The following is a 19,182-nucleotide window of genomic DNA, read 5'->3' on the forward strand; positions in this document are numbered from 1 at the left end:
AATATAAGTGAAAGACTAGGGATTTTCTGTTTTAGAAAAGTAGTATGTCAGTTAAAGAACAATGAATATTTTATGCATTTTGTTTTCATATTCACAGAATCACAGAATGAACCAGGTTGGAAGAGACCTCTGGGATCATCGAGTCCAACCTTTGACCTAACACCACTGTGTCAACTAGACCATGGCACTAAGTGCCACATCTAGTCTTTTCTTAAACACCTCCAGGGATGGTGACTCCACCAGCTCCCTGGGTAGCCCATTCCAATGCCTAATAACACTTTTTGTGAAGAAATTTTTCCTAATATCTAACCTGAACCTCCCCTGGCAAAGCTTGAGGCTGTATCCTCTAGTCCTGTTGTTAGTTGCCTGGGAGAAGAGGCCAACCCCCACCCCACTACAACCTCCTTTCAGGTAGCTGTAGAGAGCGATAAGGTCTCCCCTCAGCCTCCTTTTCTCCAGGCTAAACAATCCCAGTTCCCCCAGCCACTCCTCATAGGACATACCCTCCAGACCGTTTACCAGCTTTGTTGCCCTCCTCTGGACTCACTCCAGCACCTCAATGTCTTTCTTGAAGTGAGGGGCCCAGAACTGGACACAGTACTCAAGGTGTGGCCTCACCAGTGCCAAGTACAGGGGGACAATTACTTCCCTAGTCCTGCTGGCCACACTATTCCTGATACATGCCAGGATGCTGTTGGCCTTCTTGGCCACCTGGGCACACTGCTGGCTCATGTTCAGCCGTCTGTCCACCAATACCCCCAGGTCCTTTTCCACCAGGCCGCTTTCCAACCACTCTTCCCCCAGCCTGTAGCGCTATATGGGGTTGTTATGGCCAAAGTGTAGGACCCGGCACTTGGCCTTGTTGAACTTCATGCCATTGGTCTTGGCCCATCTATCCAACCTGTCCAGATCCCTCTACAGAGCCTTCCTACCCTCAGGCAGATCAACACTCTCAAACTTAGTGTCGTCTGCGAATTTACTGAGGGTGCACTCAATACCCTCATCCAGATCATCAATAAAGATATTAAACTGGAGTGGGCCCTGTTTAGTTTATTGTAACTAAAGAGTTAATGCTATCAATATCTTGTCTTCAGGGAAGACTCCGTAGAACCCTGAAAGAGTTTTTCCACAAGACCTGTCTTGGGAACAGTCTTGTATTTTCTCCATTGGAAGAAGCGATTCCTAAACCAGCTTTTGCTGTTGAAGTCTTACATACTTTTATTTGTTACAAAAATGTAACTGATATTATTTTATTAAAAATTGTTGTATTATATTATTAAAATGTTTAAGAACATTTTACCCACTCTCATGCACACAAAGTTGCAGTTATATTCATTGCCAACATTATGATTAGGTTCTAATCCCTCTATTTCTTGCACGTCAAATTGCAGCTGAAGTCACACAGATCCAATGTATATTCTCAATTTTAGAATCTCAGCACTTCGTTTGTTACTAAGCCTAATAGACTTTCACATCAAGTGAACTGCAGATTTACCACCAGATTCAACAGGAGAAGTACTGATTACAAACCTCAGTCCTTCCTTTATAAACAAGCTATATTCACTTTTAATTTTATTTTTAGTTCTAAAGTTTGAAACAATGATTGATATATGATCTCTATTTCAAAGAGAAAGCATCAGGGAATAAATGAAAATTAAATGTTCTTTGATTTTGCCTAAAGCTCCTGTTAAATAAAACTAGTTATGTATTTTTTTTAAGGTTATGCACAATATTATTCTAGAAAGACTCAAATATATATTTTGAGAGAGAAACTAAAACAAGTGGTTATCAAGGGAGATGAAATGCCTGGGAACTTATTTGCTATAATACAGATACTTATTTTGTTGAGTGAAATTGTAGTGCACGCCTTTAAATTAGAAGATTGCTAAAAAAAAAAGATGAATAGAAAAAATAATGAATGTGAAACCGTCATGCTTCTTGCATGTATTGTATTATAACGTAAATTCACAACAGATTTACAAGTCATGTTTTTAAGAACCATTAAGGTATATTGTTCAGGAATTAAAGAGAGACCAGAAAGAAAAATAAGAGATAAAAAATTAGACTAGGAAAATTTTTTATGTAGTCATTTTGGAGAATTAAAAAACCCCAACAGTTTGTATGTAAGATCCTCTGTGCTTATAGAAAAATGTAAACCTTTAAAGAATGCTTTCATCTTTTCTGAATTTGTAACTGTATATATCACTTTTTTTACAGTTGGAGATTTTCCAGAAGATTTTTCAATATTAATGACAGTAAAACCTAAAAAGGGTATCCAGTCCTTCCTTCTGTCTGTCTACAATGAGCAAGGAATTCAGCAAGTAGGTGTTGAAGTCGGTAGATCCCCTGTCTTTCTGTTTGAAGACCAAAATGGAAAACCTGCCCCAGAAGACTATCCTCTTTTCAGAACTGTCAACATTGCTGATGGCAAGTAAGTGTAAAATTTTAAGATGAAAAATAATACCACAGACCACTGTATAGGTGATTATGGTCATTACAAACAGTTATCTTAAATATTTAAGTAAATCAGTAACACAATTTCTGGCTAGTTGGATTGCTGTGGTACAAAATCAGAGAACCTTTCCAGCAGAATACAGTTCCAGCTTCAATTGATGTATACAGCTACAAATAAAGCCAAACCACCTTTCTTGCTTGCCATTTCTATAAATGAAGAGTGAAGAAATAGTCATAGAAGTTAAACCCACCAAAACTAAACCTATGAAGATTCTTCCTGTGCAATATAGAAATAAACTGTTTTCAAAAAGACTCAAGGAATAGTCTCACTAGAAGGGCTGTCATGTCAATTTGAAGGTGATAGGCAGAGTGAAGACAAGTTGACAAGACAGCATAGAATTTCTCCTATGGTGAACCAAAATAGCAGAAAAATAATATGGTTTGACATGTCTATATATAAGGAAATCAGGGAAGAATAAGCTGGACAATTAATCTAAAGTGCTGCAAGGACTTATACTGCACCCTCAGTAAAGGCATTTAATCTCAAACACCTATTGCATTATTAATGCAGTTAATTTTTTGTACCTAACTTCCCTTTCTAGACAAGCAATCATTCTCTGGGAATGTCATTCTAGTGCTTGTAAACAGATATTAATTCTTTCAAAGGCTTTTTATTTATTGTGCTGCAGTCCAGGAAGAGCAGCCACAGTCTTCAGAAATACATAGAATGAAATTTTATTAAAGCAAAAGAAAAAAATCAGTGGAGAAGGAAGGGCAAAAATTCAACTATAATGAAATCTGTTTATAAAGCACTAAAGGATAAAAAAGAAAAAAGTAATTGTCTTCTAGCCCTTGTATTATCAGAGAATGGAATTATACCATGAAACCTAAACCTGATGCATTTCCCTAACAGGAAGAGTGATAAAATAAAGCAGCAAACTTTTTTTTCATTGACTTCCTCTAAATAACAAAGCTTTGACATGGATTTCAGGATTTCTCCCAAAATGTTGAGAAACTGATAAAAATGAAGAAATCAAAATGAACTTGGTTTGGTACAATTTCCTCCAGTGAGACCATAAAACTTCTAAATCAACTGGAGTCAATCCTATTCACAGTGAGCTATATTTTCATGCTTTCAGCTTCTACATGCTTTCAAAACATAAACTGACAATTTTCTTCTGACTCAGCTGTTTTATGAAGGATCTAGCACAACAATCTTCATCTCAAAGTGAGATATATTTAAAAAGTGTAAACAGGGTAATGTGCCTGAGGATGCATGGGCAGTTTGCTTTTGTAATGATAATGTTCAACCATATTCCAGAGAAAACATGGAATTAGAGTTGTGGCTTAGTGATACTGTTTAGCAGTCAGGTTCTATTAGCTTCGAGGTGTTCCTTTTGATATACAGAAGCTCTTTGTAGCAATTATCTAAGCTGTCTAATTTAGACAACCTTAGTGCCACAAATGCCAACTAAAATAATTTGATTCCAGCCTTCCTCTTACCAGTCACTAATATACTTTTTGACACTTTTTGCCCTGGTTTATCAAAGATTCTTTGATGTTTTGCTCCATGTTAGATTAAAGTGGCTTGCTCTTCATCTTAGATATTTGACTTGTCATAGCAGAAAGCCTCACTAAATTATTGTGGTCTGTCATGATAATAAAGTCTCATAAAGAACATAGTATAGTTGGGCAAATTGTACAAAACTTTGTTCTCAAATGTCTTTAAAATATAATAATTTGCCAGTATTCTGAATCACTTCATTCACTTTTTGGTGAATATTTATATAGGCGAAGTTATTGTTGCAGGAATATTGGCAAGCATTTGTAAGTATATGTGTCTGGAAAAGCATCTATGTTGGAACTGGTGTACATATTTGAAAAATCTCTATAGCTATGGGATACATTCAAATAAGCAAAAGAATATGGAAAAATTTTGGTGATTGATCACCAAGAACAAATAGTAAAATGTAAATAACAAAGAATAAGCTGCTGGATTAAATGTGTTTGCACGAGTAACTCCTTAAGTAATTTGGAAAAATCAAACACATTCATAAAAACAAAATCTGCTGTCAGATCATTCACTCTAATAAAATGTAAACAGTGCACTGGCTTCTAATTTGGGTTTACCTTCAGAGAAGGTCAGCTTGAAATTCATCCTATATAGGATATTCAAAATGAGCTATGGGTCCGATTCCTTTGTACTAAGGGACAGAAGTTATATAGTGAATAGACAAAACATTGTGTACATATGAAAGAAGGAAATAAATGGAGACATTTAAAATCTTATCTGTGACTTGATTGGTGCACAATCTGCAACAAAGTGTCTTTATAAGAACACAATGACCTAGCTGTAAAAACATAAATTACAGTAGAATTATGGTGTGTTTTTTTTTTTTAATAGGTGGCATCGAGTAGCTATTAGCGTGGAGAAAAAAAGTGTTACAATGATTGTTGACTGTAACAAAAAAACTACAAAACCACTTGAAAGAAGTGACAAAACAGTTGTGGACACCAATGGCATCACTGTCTTTGGAACCAGGATTCTGGATGAAGAAGTTTTTGAGGTAAGAATCAATACTGAAAAATTGAGTGATTTTGTGTTGAGTGAAGTGCTTAATGCAAATCAGAATAAATTTTTTAGGGCAAAAGCTGGTATAATGCAGAAACTTTGATTTATAGAACCTGTTAGAATAGGCTGAAATAAAAGAGAAGTAGAGCAGGGAAGTGTCGCTATTGTTGGAAGATACAATGCATTTTTCTGTTCTTTAGGTTATGTTGTATCTGGAAGGGGCTTGCTTTTTTTGTCTTTCTGCCTAATATGGAGATACTTGAGATATTTAGGAGAATTAATCTGGGAGTTGAGTAGTATGGTACTGAACCATTTTAGTTCTGTCTCTCTTAAACATTTACAGATATTTGTGCATGCTAACTGAGAGAGAGGGAGAAGGACCTGGAAAGTTTTCTGTGTAATTTGAATCCCTTAGTTTATCCCACTTATTACTCTTTCCAGTAACTGGAACATACTTTGGCAATAAGGACATATATGTTTCCATCATTTACTGGCCAAGAAGTACATATAGGAAGGGTAAAATGCCTCTAAAGAAGTATGTGACTGCCAATCATGAGGCCTTTCTAGGTAGAATCCTTATGTCAACGATTATTTTTACAGGGTAATAATGAAGCTTCTCTAAGTCTACACTATTGAGTTTCTTTTATAATACTGTTATACAACAGTCAAAACTGTCAAATTTAAATTAAAACTGAAAAATAAGAAAATACAGATCAGTAGTTAACTTACTTCATATACAGAACATCTGTGCTCCGTAAATGTCCGGAGTTGCAATCCTGGCTTTAAGCAGAGCATATGCTTGAGAAGCTGCATAGGTATCACGAGAAGAAATACGAATTTTGAGTGTAACAGTGTGGCACTGTTATCTTTCATTTCCATGGACATGACAAAACATGAGACTTTTGAATGGGGAAATTTCTGGGATGATTTAATGGGTCAACCAGTATGATACGTTTGGTATTCACAGCCTAATACACCTGTAGTCCCCAATGCAGTTTGCACATCTGAGGGACATTATTTTCTATTTGAAGATTAATTCCACAGGTGCCTTATCTGGGGTGGGACAAGGACTTTTGGTCTCCACATGGGATAATTACTTTCAGTTTTCATTTGTATTTCTTTCTTAGGTCAGAAACCAAGTCCCACAATATGTGTATTTGGCAATAAATTGTCAAAATATATGCAATCTTAATATACACAAGTAAAAAGAATTCAGAAAAAAAATGCAGTAAAAGTAGATAAACTGATATTTTGTTAGTGTTTTACAAGTGATTTCAGATTCTAATAGAAACTAAGGCAACAGATCCTGGCTTGGGCTTGCAAAGTTTGTAACCATTTTAAAAGTTGTCAATGAGGGAAGTGCAAGTAACTAAACATTGGTGTTTGGTTTGTTTTACTCAGTGCAATTGCTAAATAAAAAGACCTGTCTGAAGTTTCACAGGTGCTGAAATGATTGTACATAGCTGTTTGAAAATAAGCACAGTGGTTGATGATATGCATATGGAGATATTTGTTTTAATTATTTGCATTAAGTAACGTTGAATAAAAGAGGTGTGTTAGGGGCCCTTCATCTCTGAAGTTGTTGGCTATTATGATACTATATCTCTCCTCTATATTTTAAATAGTTTTAAATACTAAATCCTCCAAAAAAATTTTGTTAAAGAGACATTAAGACCATTCCCATGGGAATACAGAAGGAGCATAGGCTAAGGGGTAAATAAAATGATAGTTCTGAAAATTTCCTGCTGTGTCATCCTTCTGTCACAAAGTTTATTAGGTGCTCAGAAAGAAACATGAAACTTTGAGTCATGAAAACGAGCAACTATTTTAAAGCAAAATAATTCCTACTCTAGTAGTTCCTCCTCAGTGATAGTTTCCTCCATCCGTACCTTTTGCAGTTGTATATACAATTCCCTCCACTCTTTAAAGCCCTATAGAGGAAGAAGAGATGGGAAGGGATGTGGTAGAATGCAATTACTTTTTGGTTAGCAACTGTTAGAAGAGTCAGTAAGGTTGGATGAAGACATACTTAGCAAATTGAAATTGGTACTTAAAAAAATCAGAATTAGCAGATTAATTGAAGAAACCCAAAAAATAACCCTACATTTTTCTTGAAGTGAAACTTATGTGAAAACATGGATACGAGGATATAACTTTAACAGAATTTGCTACAATGACTCAAATACTTTTCTCTGAGGGTTTTTGTCATGTGTTGAAGGATCAAAAAGGAAGCTAGCAATCCTCTGTCAAATTTTTCACTGATATCTCCTACATTGATGTGGCAAGTCAGTGCTTCAGTTCCAGCTGAGACCCACTAAGAAGAAAGATGGTTTTGGACTCACAAAAGAATCATAGAATAGAATAATAAAATCATATAATCATTTAGGTTGGAAAGGACCTTTAAGATCATCGAGTCCAACCATTAACCAAACACTGCCAAGTCCACCACTAAACCATGTCCCTAAGCATCGCATCTACACGTCTTTCAAATACCTCCAGGGATGGTGACTCCACCGCTTCCCTGGGCAGCCTGTTCCAATGCTTGACAACCCTTTCGGTGAAGAAATTTTTCCTGATATCCAATCTAAACCTCCTCTGGTGCAACTTGAGGCCATTTCCTCTTGTCCTCTATCTTGTTACTTGAGAGAAGAGACCAACAGCCGCCTTGCTACAACCTCCTTTCAGGTACTTGTAGACAGCAATAAGGTCTCCCCAGAGCCTCCTTTTCTTCAGACTAAACAACCCCAGCTCCTTCAGCCTCTCCTTATAAGACTTGTGCTCTAGACCCTTCACCAGATTCGTTGCCCTTCTTTGGACATGCAAGAAATCGTGCAACTGTCTGTAAAGTCAGTTTACAGGCTCAATCTTAACATTCAGCACTGAGAACAGCAACATTTCTACCATTTATAACATCACTGTACATTTCTGTATTCCTTCAGTGATTAGGTTTCCTTACTTAACTGATTGCACCCCTTTTCTCTTGCTTTATTCAGAGAAATTAGTTACATTGTTGTAAGGCTATTCTTGTAATTGCTGGCGCTTTACATTTAGTCTGAAGTCTCTTAGACGCTTAGTCTTTTATTCTGGAATAGGTTTCTTTCTCTTTTACTGTACAGCCACCATGGGTACATTGATACCTATGTTCAGTTATTTGAATCTTTATCTAGAAATGTGTGTGTTGAAAACAGGCAATTAGAATGTCTCTCAAAGTTTAAACAAAGTCCTGTGACATATACAGTTTTAATTACATGTGTCCTTCAAAGTCTAGCCAAGCAAAACATAATCTAGTTCTTTTTGAGTTTGTCTCATGTTTTTCTACTCTCTAAACAGCATTCTTTTTGTTTCATTAACAAGACTTTATCCATCCTTTAGCTACTGCTGCTATAATTTCTAAAGTTTGGGGCTGTTCCCTGAAATTTGTCTCCTACTTGAGAATCTCCTGGTTGTGTCTTAAATGTTCTGTTTATCTCATTTGTGGTAATCACAGAGTGATGTTTGATGGTTATGGTAGTATTTCTGTGTTGTCACTATACCTAAGTGTGTAGTGACCTATTGAAATTCACAGCATATTGTATCCATGCATCACAAGGGCTCTTTTATCTTGGGTAATAATGATGTTTTTAGTCATAGTAAGCCAATAATTTGGTCACAGGAACTGTGGAGCACTCTTCAGTCTCCTCAAACTGAATGGAAATTCAAAATGAGGAAATAATGAACCTGTAGATAAATATAACAAAATCTTAGGGTTCAGTGACCTACTAGTTGAAGATGCCAGGGTTTCTTCTGGTCCTGAACCCATTCATACAGCATAACACAACTGCACAAAAAACAGTTGCATCATTACGGTAATTATCTCCCATTGAAAGCAGAGTTCAGAGCTGTCAGAATCAGCGCTGTAAACAATTAGATACATCATATGTTCCTGTTCCCTTAGAGAGTTCATCTAAACCTCTATGAATTCTTGCGTACACACGAGTCAGAAATAGATATCATTACATGACATTATCCTGACCTCCTGACAACTCGATTGTATCTTTGGAAATAAGAATTACTTCTTCAGTCATATTGCTCTAATATATTTGCATGGACCATTCATTGAGAATACTCAGAACAAATATTGCTCCTATGAGGAATATTTCACACTTATTTTAAAACAATGTTACTTCACAGTGGATCAAATACTCTTTTTTGTTTCAGTGTTATTTTAAATTTGTAATACAACAAAATTTAATGAAATTAAATTCTTGGCTATTTCCTTTTCTTTTTTCTGTTTCTAATATTAACTTCTGTTTCCTAGGCAGTTCTCCCACCTTTGTTCTGATTCTGACAGTCTGACTATTGCTAACACAACAATATGTTATAGTACACTGGGAAATTTTAAATGCATACATTTTAATCAGTTTGACATGACTGCTTTGATGTAACTTTTCTATGCTGATGATCAATAATTTCTGAGTAAGAAAGCATACTGGCTCTTCAGAGATCAGGTAGATCACCACTGAAAGATGGAAAGGGCCGATTAGTGTCCTAAGAGCATGATAAATGACTACCTAATTGGCTATTTTTGTATATTCAACAAACAATATTCTTTGGTAAGTTTACCTACTGGTGCTAAAGCAGAGAGGCCTTTGTTAGTAGTGCTGTCAGAAAGATCTTCTGTTTTAGTTTTAAAAGCAAGAAAAAAATTATCTTAAGTATTTTCCAAATCTTGTGGGGAGTTTGTGTGTTTTATATGAAGAAATTCTAATTTGGAGTTGCCTGCTGCTCATTCCTGAATGTAAGTGCTAATGTGAGATTTTACGACATCGTGCTCAATTAATAGGGAAATCAATATGCCACAAACAATTTTGAATACAAGCAAGCATTAAGCATAAGGTGCATACAAACACTTGAGAAGCAAATTATAAACTGTAAATGTGTCTTAAAATAATAAAATTATGCTGTCTAGAAACTGTATTATTACTAACTGCCAAATTGTGAGACCTTCATTTACACTGCTAAACACTTGCTCACTGAAGTGGATCTACTAATATCAGTGGGACTAATTTGTAGATGCTTGTTTATGAAAGACTGACACAGTATACCTCAAACTTTTACATGTGTCATTTGAAATTAATGTCTTCTGTGTTTTCAATCTATAGTGCAAGAAGGGCTGGTTTGTAAGTGCTTGCTGCAAAGAGAATTCCTACAATAGCATACAAAAATAATAAAAAAAAGAAATTAGTCAAATGCTGGTACATGGCATCTAGTAAAAGAATTTTGAATTGTATCCATTGAAAAATGTTTGTAGCCTAAATGTTTGGTAAATAGCAGGGATCCTTTTATTCTTTGCCAGCTTTAAGGATTTGTCACTCCTCATTTAGTACTGTTGGTGTGAACAATACAACAGTTTTTTATAAAAGGTATTTTGTAATAAGTTAATAACTAACAGTGTCCTTATGCAGATATTTCCCTATAGAGACTATTTTCCTTCAACACTCCCCACGTCAGACCAACAGAATGATTTTTAGGCACTGTGCTGTAAATGAGTATAACAAGACAAAACCTGATACATATAAGACTCTCATTTAAAGCCAATGAAAGCTTTAACTGCACACAGTTTATGAGATTAAATCCTTGCAGTAATCCTTGTTAATAAAGGGTTTAGATTTTGATACTAGGCATTAACTCATTTTCATGAAAAAAGCATTCATACACTTATGTACAACATAGGATTCTTTAAACAGCCTGAGTGAGCAGTTGAAGATAGAGCGATAATACCTTCACAGCAATATGATTTAACCTACAGATCACTTCAGATGAGTAACCATACCTCACCTATCTGTAAGCATGGAAAATCCAAGGGTGCAAGTGCAGAAAGGCCATTCATCTGTGTGCATACTCCATGAAGGAGGTAGCAGTAGCGGAATGGGTAGAGCTTTTACTGACCGACCAAAATTGCTGGACGGCCGAGGTAGAATAGGGAAGCTAGCCCAAAGTAAAACTCCTCCAAAGGCATGTAGTGTAAATGATGTGCCATCAGTATCCTCTGTTTCATACTGTTCTGTTGAGCTGCACTACTAGCTAATGCAGACATAGCCAAAATGATTCCCATTATACATCACCTTTAGTAATTGCTAGTGACCCACTAAATGTTTAGTGTCAGACTAAAGTAATGTTTAACATAAATGGGACAGAAACCAAAAAATGCAATCGGTTCCAGACAAAATTATTTAGAAGCAACCTTCTAGCTATCAACACCAGAGAAGTGGCCAACTTCCAGCATTGGGAGGGAAAAAACCAACAAGAAAAAAATAAAAGCAAAGCAAACAACTTTTCCAATTCAGAGGCACCTAATAAAAAACCCGCATTTTTTACAAAAGCTTTCTGTTTGGCTTGGTTTGCTTTTCTTTTTTTTTAATCTGAAAGAAGGGTGAACTGGTGTTTGTTAATTTTTTTATAGGATTTCCAAACTTATGCTTGATGAACAGAAATTTTTCTGTTTGCCTTGTTTCCCTTCCTTATTTTTGAAAGCAGGAAGGGGGGAGAAAGAGAAAGCAAAGCCCTGGTAATTCGTTGGAGTTCAAGTTCATTTTCAAGGAATATTCCCAAGAAACAAAGGAATGGTCATTTAACTAAACTGTTTGTAATTACATTTAAAATTAACAACCTGGGCTCAAAAAATGCTGCCTGTTACATCAGCTCCACAAATTTTACAAATAAGATTTATTATCACCTCATTTAATATTGTGCATAATGCATTTAAGTTTTAAAGGACAGCTGTAAATGAGGTTTCAAAGATAAATGACAATGTAACAGATTTGCAGGCCTTTTATCAAGAAAATAGGATGTCTTTGGTCACACATGTGTCTGTGTGTGTGTGTGATGTACACATGCTATATCTACAGGCATTGTAATAAAACCTAATCTCTCAGCCAAGAATTGCAGTAGACTTTGGTCTGTGAACAGCTATGTTTTGAAGGTTAAAAGTTATAACTGGTATATCAACCTATTTCCTAACCAAGCTGAGTATATACTACTATAACCATAGAGTTTCAAAGAATCAGGAAGACATTGATTTCTATGGAAACTTTGACCTGTACAGATTCTACTTTCACAATTTATTGCTTTTACAGTGCTTCAGTCTGGCAGGCTCTAAATATCTTTCTCTAGCTATATTATGCAATGGGCCTGGGTTATGGAACATTATATTAAAGGCCCCTGGAATTCCTCAATCCCTCAAGTCTTTGCAGGAAGATTAAATGAATTCTGCAGCAGGTTTTTCTATATTCTACAGTAATAATATCCAGGCTGTCTAGACTTTTGTTCTTTGGAGTCTATAGTTGTACTGTCACATAACTAATTAGAGAAAGTTGGCACATATACACAGGTTAGGGTTTCTGCTGATTTACTGAAGAGCCCATTCTGTAATTCTTAGGCTTTAGGCATCATATGAAAATGAAAGATATTGAAAGATATTGGTGTTCTCCTGAGTTGTTTTGAAAAATTTATGAAGTTTGCTTCTGTGGAGAGGGTCCTTCAGAGCTTCTCAAGTAATGCTTGCCTCCTATTCCATGGACAAAGGTCACTTTCACCTGGCAGGGTTAGTTTATTAAGATTCTTGTGAAACAGATATTCCAAAATCTGTCTACAACTGAACTGTTTGAGGTTCTTGTAGAACTAGGGAACTAGACCATAAAATTTTAAAATGGAAAAACTGGAAAAAACAGTAATTTCGGCACCAATTCCTTCATTTAGTGCCCTTACAGCCTTGTAAGAATTCATACTTTTGCCTTTTTCAACAACGCTGGCAGGTGATAGTAGAGATGTCTTTTATCAAAGATAGAAACTTTTAGCTGATAAATAGACTATAAATGGACTAATCTATGGTTTTACTTCTCTGATACACCATATTTAGAAAGCATTTGTAAGATTACATAATGAAAAGGAAAAGAGAATGTTTCACGGAGAGATAATATCTAAGACTTTTAATGAAGTCATAATTAATATAATAAGCAGCCATTAACATTTATTGCTTATAATGATAAAATAATTCATTCCTTACTTCTCAGTCCCTCAATGATTTACACAATTGAGATAATCTGACACTATATCTAACTGGAGATTTTCCTTATTCCAATTTCTGCTGTGGAATCTAACAAAGGCTCTAAAAAAGGTGGAATCAAATATAGCAATTACTACCATGAGGCTAACTAAAACAATAATTACATCAAGAGAAAGTCAGTAAAATTGGAAAGAGAACTTGGTAGTCTACTGCTTTCCTGCAATTTGGGTCTCCATTTTCTTTTTTTGTTAGTCAACACTATTTTTTCAGTGTTGCAAACTGTTTTCATATCAAGTTTTCAGTGCAGATACTCCACGTTGTGCATTACTACTTAGTGAGGCATGTTTTCCAACAAATCCTGGAAGCGTACATACACAAAAACTTTCTTATTCTAGAATGTCACTGTGGAATGTCTGTGAAATTCACAGAGGAATTTTCAATGATTGAATTCACCACACACTTCTCATTCTTAGCTGGGCCATTCCTTGTAGAACAGTTAATTAGAGCGAATGTCTGTACAGCTGTTCCAATAGGCAGGTTATCAACTGATTTGAACATATTCTCCTTGTAGCACTGTAGCCTGGTTCTCCACATTTGCTGTGGCACACCACAAAGAAGCAAAAAACTCCTTTTAATAGTCTTGGAGGATTCTGCGAAGAGTAGCTTATTTGGTAGAGTACCTTTTAGGACAATGCTATAGAAGTAATCCTTCCGTACCATCTTTTCATGCTAGGCATAACTGGTGTGCAAGATATTTTATGATTCTCAGGCAACTTTTTTCATATAACCATGAGGCTGATTCAAAAGCCTCTGATTTTAATTATGAACACATTCCCAAAATAGAGAGGAATTAAAATGTTCATAGACTTTAACTACTTTTATTCCATATTGAGATGAATTACTCAACTATGCATTGACTTTGTGAGTTATATGTTGGCTTTGACAACAACTTAGTGCCTATTTCAATAAAGTATTTATGATCCAAACTAAATATTAAGACTCCAAAGTGATTTAGTCATCTTTACTATTTTAAAATATTCTCCAATTTTGTTGATTTGTTAAAGGCTACTGTTCTGAGCAATGTAAAGCAAAACATGCACAGGTATACTAACAAAGTTATTCTTTTGCCCTCATTTTTGGTAAAAACAAAATAAAATTACATTAGAAGTATATATAAGCTTAAAAATCCCCGCTTCTGGGAAAATAGTTAGAGATTGAAGTTAATGGGTTTTGACCAAGAACATGTGCAAATTTTCAACAACCTTAATTTTATGACAGCGTAAGAAGCTCCTGAGTGAGGAAATTTATAGTGGAAATGTTGGCAGAAATTTACCTAACCCCTTTTAAATGGTACCACTATGTTAAGAAATGCACTGGATACCAGACAGCTTTCTGTGGAAAATGATAAACATACTAGGTCTCTGTGGGGGATCTCAGCAGAGCCATTTTTATTATCCAGAATAGTGCGTCTCTTTACTGTGATGTTGGTTTTACACATGATATGTGGGAATAGAGATGAAAATAACATTTGTTAGCTGTTAAAATTTTTATTTCAACATATTCTATAGTGTGTATTTACACAGTGCTTGCTTAATTATTTTTTATTCCAATAACAGTGTCTCTGGTACAGTCTTTTTTATGTTATTTTCTCCCTTATTTGAGAGTACAGATGTGATATAAACTGTTAGAATTACACTGTTTATCACTTGCATGCTGAGCTGCATGCTGGTAATAGGAAGTGCCCTGAATTAAATCTTAGGAATTTAGACTGGTTCCCAGTGAAGAAGTAAACAAACAGCATGAAAATGGTGGAGCAGGAGTTATACCTTCCCACCCTTTCCTTTCCAAACCAGACAGCATTTTAAGCCAGAATTTTGCACCTAGCCCATTCAGTATTAATTTACATTGGTTTGTCATGTGAACAATAGTTAGGATGTTTTCCAGAATAGCAGCAAAAATTAGGTAGATATTTTATAACTACAGATGTTAATATAATGTCTAATATAAGTATTACGTGCCTAGTTTTGCTTTCTGAATGAAAACTCTGTACTTCTGATGAACTGTAGACAATCTTTGTTTTTGTTATTTAATCTGCGTATGCTTTCCTGCAGGGCGAGATCCAGCAGCTGTTGATTATAGCTGACCCCAGAGCTGCATATGACTACTGTGAGCATTATAGCCCAGACTGTGATTCCCCAGTGCCCAATGCTGCTCAGGCTCAACATCCTCAAGTTGATGAGGTGAGTAATCAGTCATGTATTACTACATTTATTGCACATTAGTGGTTGTGCTGGATACAAGTTACCCAAGGAGCACTTACAGCTAAATGGCATGCATTGTTCTAGAATTGAGGGGGGGAAGGTTGCAGAAGTGCATTTATTTTCGCTATCCACTCATTTATGTCAAGCATTTGAAGGAACCTATCACACTTGTATTTGAATAACCAGCATGCTCAATGAAGTTAAACTGTAATTCCCTAAAAAATGATAGCAATATGACTTTGTTTAGTTGTACCTATTTGTTATTCCTGTGTATATTTATGATTTCACTGATGCCAAGTACCATCAAATGCCACATCTGAAAGATATAGGAGCTATGAGTATTCTGCAATTGTAAACAACTTCTGCTAGAAATGCCATGTATTCTAATGAGCTGTGTCCAGTGTACAGATGCATGTACACACAAAGTTCTTTCAGCCAGCTCCACTTGTAGCAGGTAAATATCAACAGGGACAAAACAGAGTTTGAATTTTTCCCAGAAACACAAAAAATGTTTACAGAAACCATTTGTCACTGTAGACAGTTCTCACAGACATGAACTGTGTAATTCATTGAGGGCAAGGCAGTTCCTCAGATTAGACCTCTGAGGGTCAGCAGTTGTATGTGGTGTTGTACACATTCTAAATATTTGCATCAAACACTGTAAAGTGGAAAGCTTTTGCAAAATGTAACTAGTCTTAATTGAACTTGGCCGTGGACAATTACTATGCACTCAGCTGTGTGTGATCTGACTGGTTATTGCTACTGATTGCTCAAGAGATCACCATTAAAAAATTGCTGAATTGTTCTCAGATGCCTTCTTTGAGCCAATTTTCAGACAGAACTTTTCCTAAATACATGATAATTTTATTTGTTGATACTATTTATTCTATCTCACTGAAAATTATGTCAAGTGACTAAGGTCCATAGGGCCCAGAACTTACTTCAAAGGGACTCCCACATTCATTGCATCAGAGGTATAGTTCAGGATGTGTCAAGTCAATTACACATAGACAGGCACCTTTACACTATATTACAGTGTCTGGAGTCTGGTCTCTTCACAAGGACCCTCTAGGACCTTCTGTCTGTGTGCCTGGCTACAGAGATCTCCATGCACTATAGTCCAAAACAGAACAGACTGAAAGCATATTGATGACATTTTATGGGAAGAAAATAAAAGATGCAAAATCAAATTAATTTTTTCTCATTATTTAAATTCAAAGAAATTTGAAGTTTTGCTTGGGAACTTTCCTGGGCTTTGCTGGTATGTAACTTAGCACTCTGATTCTTTTTCTATTTCCTGTGTGAAGACCTGGAAGGTTTGAATAGGCTTGTGCTTTTCTACTTTGAAATAAGACTGAAGAGTAATCAATCTAATAAACTGATCTTTGTGGGAAAAGGTTGTTAAAATCATCCCTTGGTCTATTTCTTGGAGACAAATATATCTAAATACTTAAAATGCTTTAACTAAGTTGGGAGCCCTCTCACCTCCAAACTCACATAAACTCCTAAGCAGGAGTTAACATGGCTTAGAGACATTGCAAATATTTGTTTGCTCTGGCCACCACTGATGGCAATGATAGCTCCTGTCCTCTAGGGTAATGCATGTGGACAAGGCTTGGAGTCCACAGAAATTATTTGGGATCGGACTGTAGATTCAAAATCTATTCAAGATGAAGAATAAATACTTGTTCTTGATTATTAACAATGACTATTGGTGAATTATTAGAATGTAATTCAATAATTCTAAAGGATGTAGAATATGAATAAAATAGCCCAAGGATTACATTCCTTCCATAATGGAAGACTAGCTAGATCTCATGCTGTCAAATAGCATGTTTATACTATATCAAATCTGTTTAACACTAGCATCAGTTGAGAGCACTCATTTGTAGATCAAAAGAAAAATAAGCCTCACCATAATTATAAAAACTATGTACACATACATAACTATATGCTTATCATATAGAATTCCCAGTTATATACCACACATCTATTGAAAACAGTCTGTGAGCACCAAAGGGAACCATAAAAATCAAACAGTTGGCCCTGTTCTCCTTGAGCATCCTGAGTAGAGATCATCTGTAGCCTAATGCAGCTGCCACTGGAGTCAGCAAATATCTTATCATTAAATTCAGCAGCCATTGCAAAAATGCTCTTGGGGTTAATAGCTTTTTATGTGTTTTTCTAAGGCCAATTTTTTTTTGCCCTGGGATAACACAGTTTTTGGGAGCACCTACAGAGAAAATAGTAAAATCAAATATCTTTATTTGTAATGTAACATTTTAAAATGAACTTGAAAAAATTTGAAAGAGCTAAAAGATTAAAAAAGTGGAGAACTGCCATTTGTTTGCTTCCATTTATTGCTCAGAGTGGTGACTGAATCATTCTGAACTAAGACACAATTTCCTTGTTGCTATCTGTGAGTTTATATGTGTAACTTCATATGAATATTCCCAGTGAAGTCAATGGATCTCTTTAACATGTTGTTTAATAGTAATCGAAATAATCACATCAGCAATATTACCAGTGTGATGAATATACAATAGAATAAATGATAGACTGAATTTCCCAGAATTATAGAACTGTCTGCTAAATGATAAAAAAGCAGCTTGTTAAAGCAGGCTACTTTGTTGTCTTTTGAGATGCAGCCTATCAAATCACATAGATGACTCATTTTAAGGAAATGAATGAAACAAGTCTTATTTAGGTACTAGAATAAGTTACAGAAGATAGCAATGCTGATTTTTTTTTTTAAACAGTTGATTGCAAAATTAAATAAGGTATTAAAAGATAAAAATGTAATTACAGCCAGTCTATATGGGCAACAACTATTTCAAAATGCCTGATTGCATGTTTTGAGGAGACTATAAGTTTGACAATGATATCTGATAGAATTTATAGACTTAGACAGTCATAAAGCTTCTGATGTGTCAACATATGATATTTGAATGAAAAAAAAAAAAAGCCTTGTATGGCAAAGATAGCATACCTGATAAACAGCTTCGAGTCTAGCCGCCTGTCTCCATTTAGCCCACATCCAGGCCTGAAAAATAACCAGTTGTTTTATTACTCAATGACCCCTCCCCAGCCAAGAAAGGGAATTGGGAAAAGGAGGGAGAATCATGGGTTGACATTGAAACAGATTTAATAAAATATGAAAACCAGTATCAATATTAACACTAATACAAAAAACACAAAGTTATACTTAGCTCATGTAGCAGTGGTGAAACCCTTGAGGGATGGTGACCATTGAAGAGAGGGGGAGAGGGAGACAACAGAAGGAAGAACAGAGAGCAAAGAGTGAAGCCATCCCCAGCAAACTTTCCAATTTATAGTGAATGTGATGTTAATGTTACAGAATACACCTGTGGGCCAGCCTGGGTCAGCTGCCCTGGCTTTCGCTCCTCATAGTTTAAGCACCTGGCTAACTCAAAACTGCTGAGGGTCTTGATCACCATGGAAACCCGCATACCATGGCTGGCCACGAACTAAACGAAAATGTAATAGAAAATTGATTCTATAATCTTCAGGCAATGGAAAAATTGAGCTTATAACAGTTCTTTGGTTTAGGATTTAGGATGTTAGTTCCTTGTAATTTGGAAAGGTAAAGCAAAAATTGCCAAAATCTACATCTTGGAATGGGGGGGGTACTTTTTTAGAGTATGGATAGCAGAAGAATCCATTTTCAAAATAAGGCTGTCTTCAGAATATTTAAATCATTCCACAGTTGAAACAAGCCTTGCATACTGCTGATCTGCTTCTAAAAGTCATTTGATGAAGAAAACAGTTCATCTCTTTAATTGGAATTGCATGATGATCTGCTAGTGTAATATAATCACTCTGGTAAAGAA

General features: G+C 35.7%; 1 protein-coding gene across 4 annotated transcripts in view; it reads left to right on the plus strand.

The window, feature by feature from the left end:
• The window catches only part of COL11A1 (collagen type XI alpha 1 chain), a 161,581-nt gene that overhangs the window by 20,894 nt on the left and 121,505 nt on the right, over positions 1 to 19,182 (plus strand). For all 4 annotated transcript variants that reach the window (XM_068405734.1, XM_068405736.1, XM_068405733.1 and 1 more), the window contains exons 3-5: positions 2,218 to 2,431; positions 4,859 to 5,021; positions 15,182 to 15,310. In XM_068405734.1, coding sequence (XP_068261835.1) covers positions 2,218 to 2,431; positions 4,859 to 5,021; positions 15,182 to 15,310 — 506 coding nt within the window. The remainder of the gene's footprint in view (positions 1 to 2,217; positions 2,432 to 4,858; positions 5,022 to 15,181; positions 15,311 to 19,182) is intronic.

This window comes from Nyctibius grandis, chromosome 8, assembly GCF_013368605.1.
Source record: "Nyctibius grandis isolate bNycGra1 chromosome 8, bNycGra1.pri, whole genome shotgun sequence".
NCBI classification, from domain to species: Eukaryota; Metazoa; Chordata; class Aves; order Nyctibiiformes; family Nyctibiidae; genus Nyctibius; species Nyctibius grandis.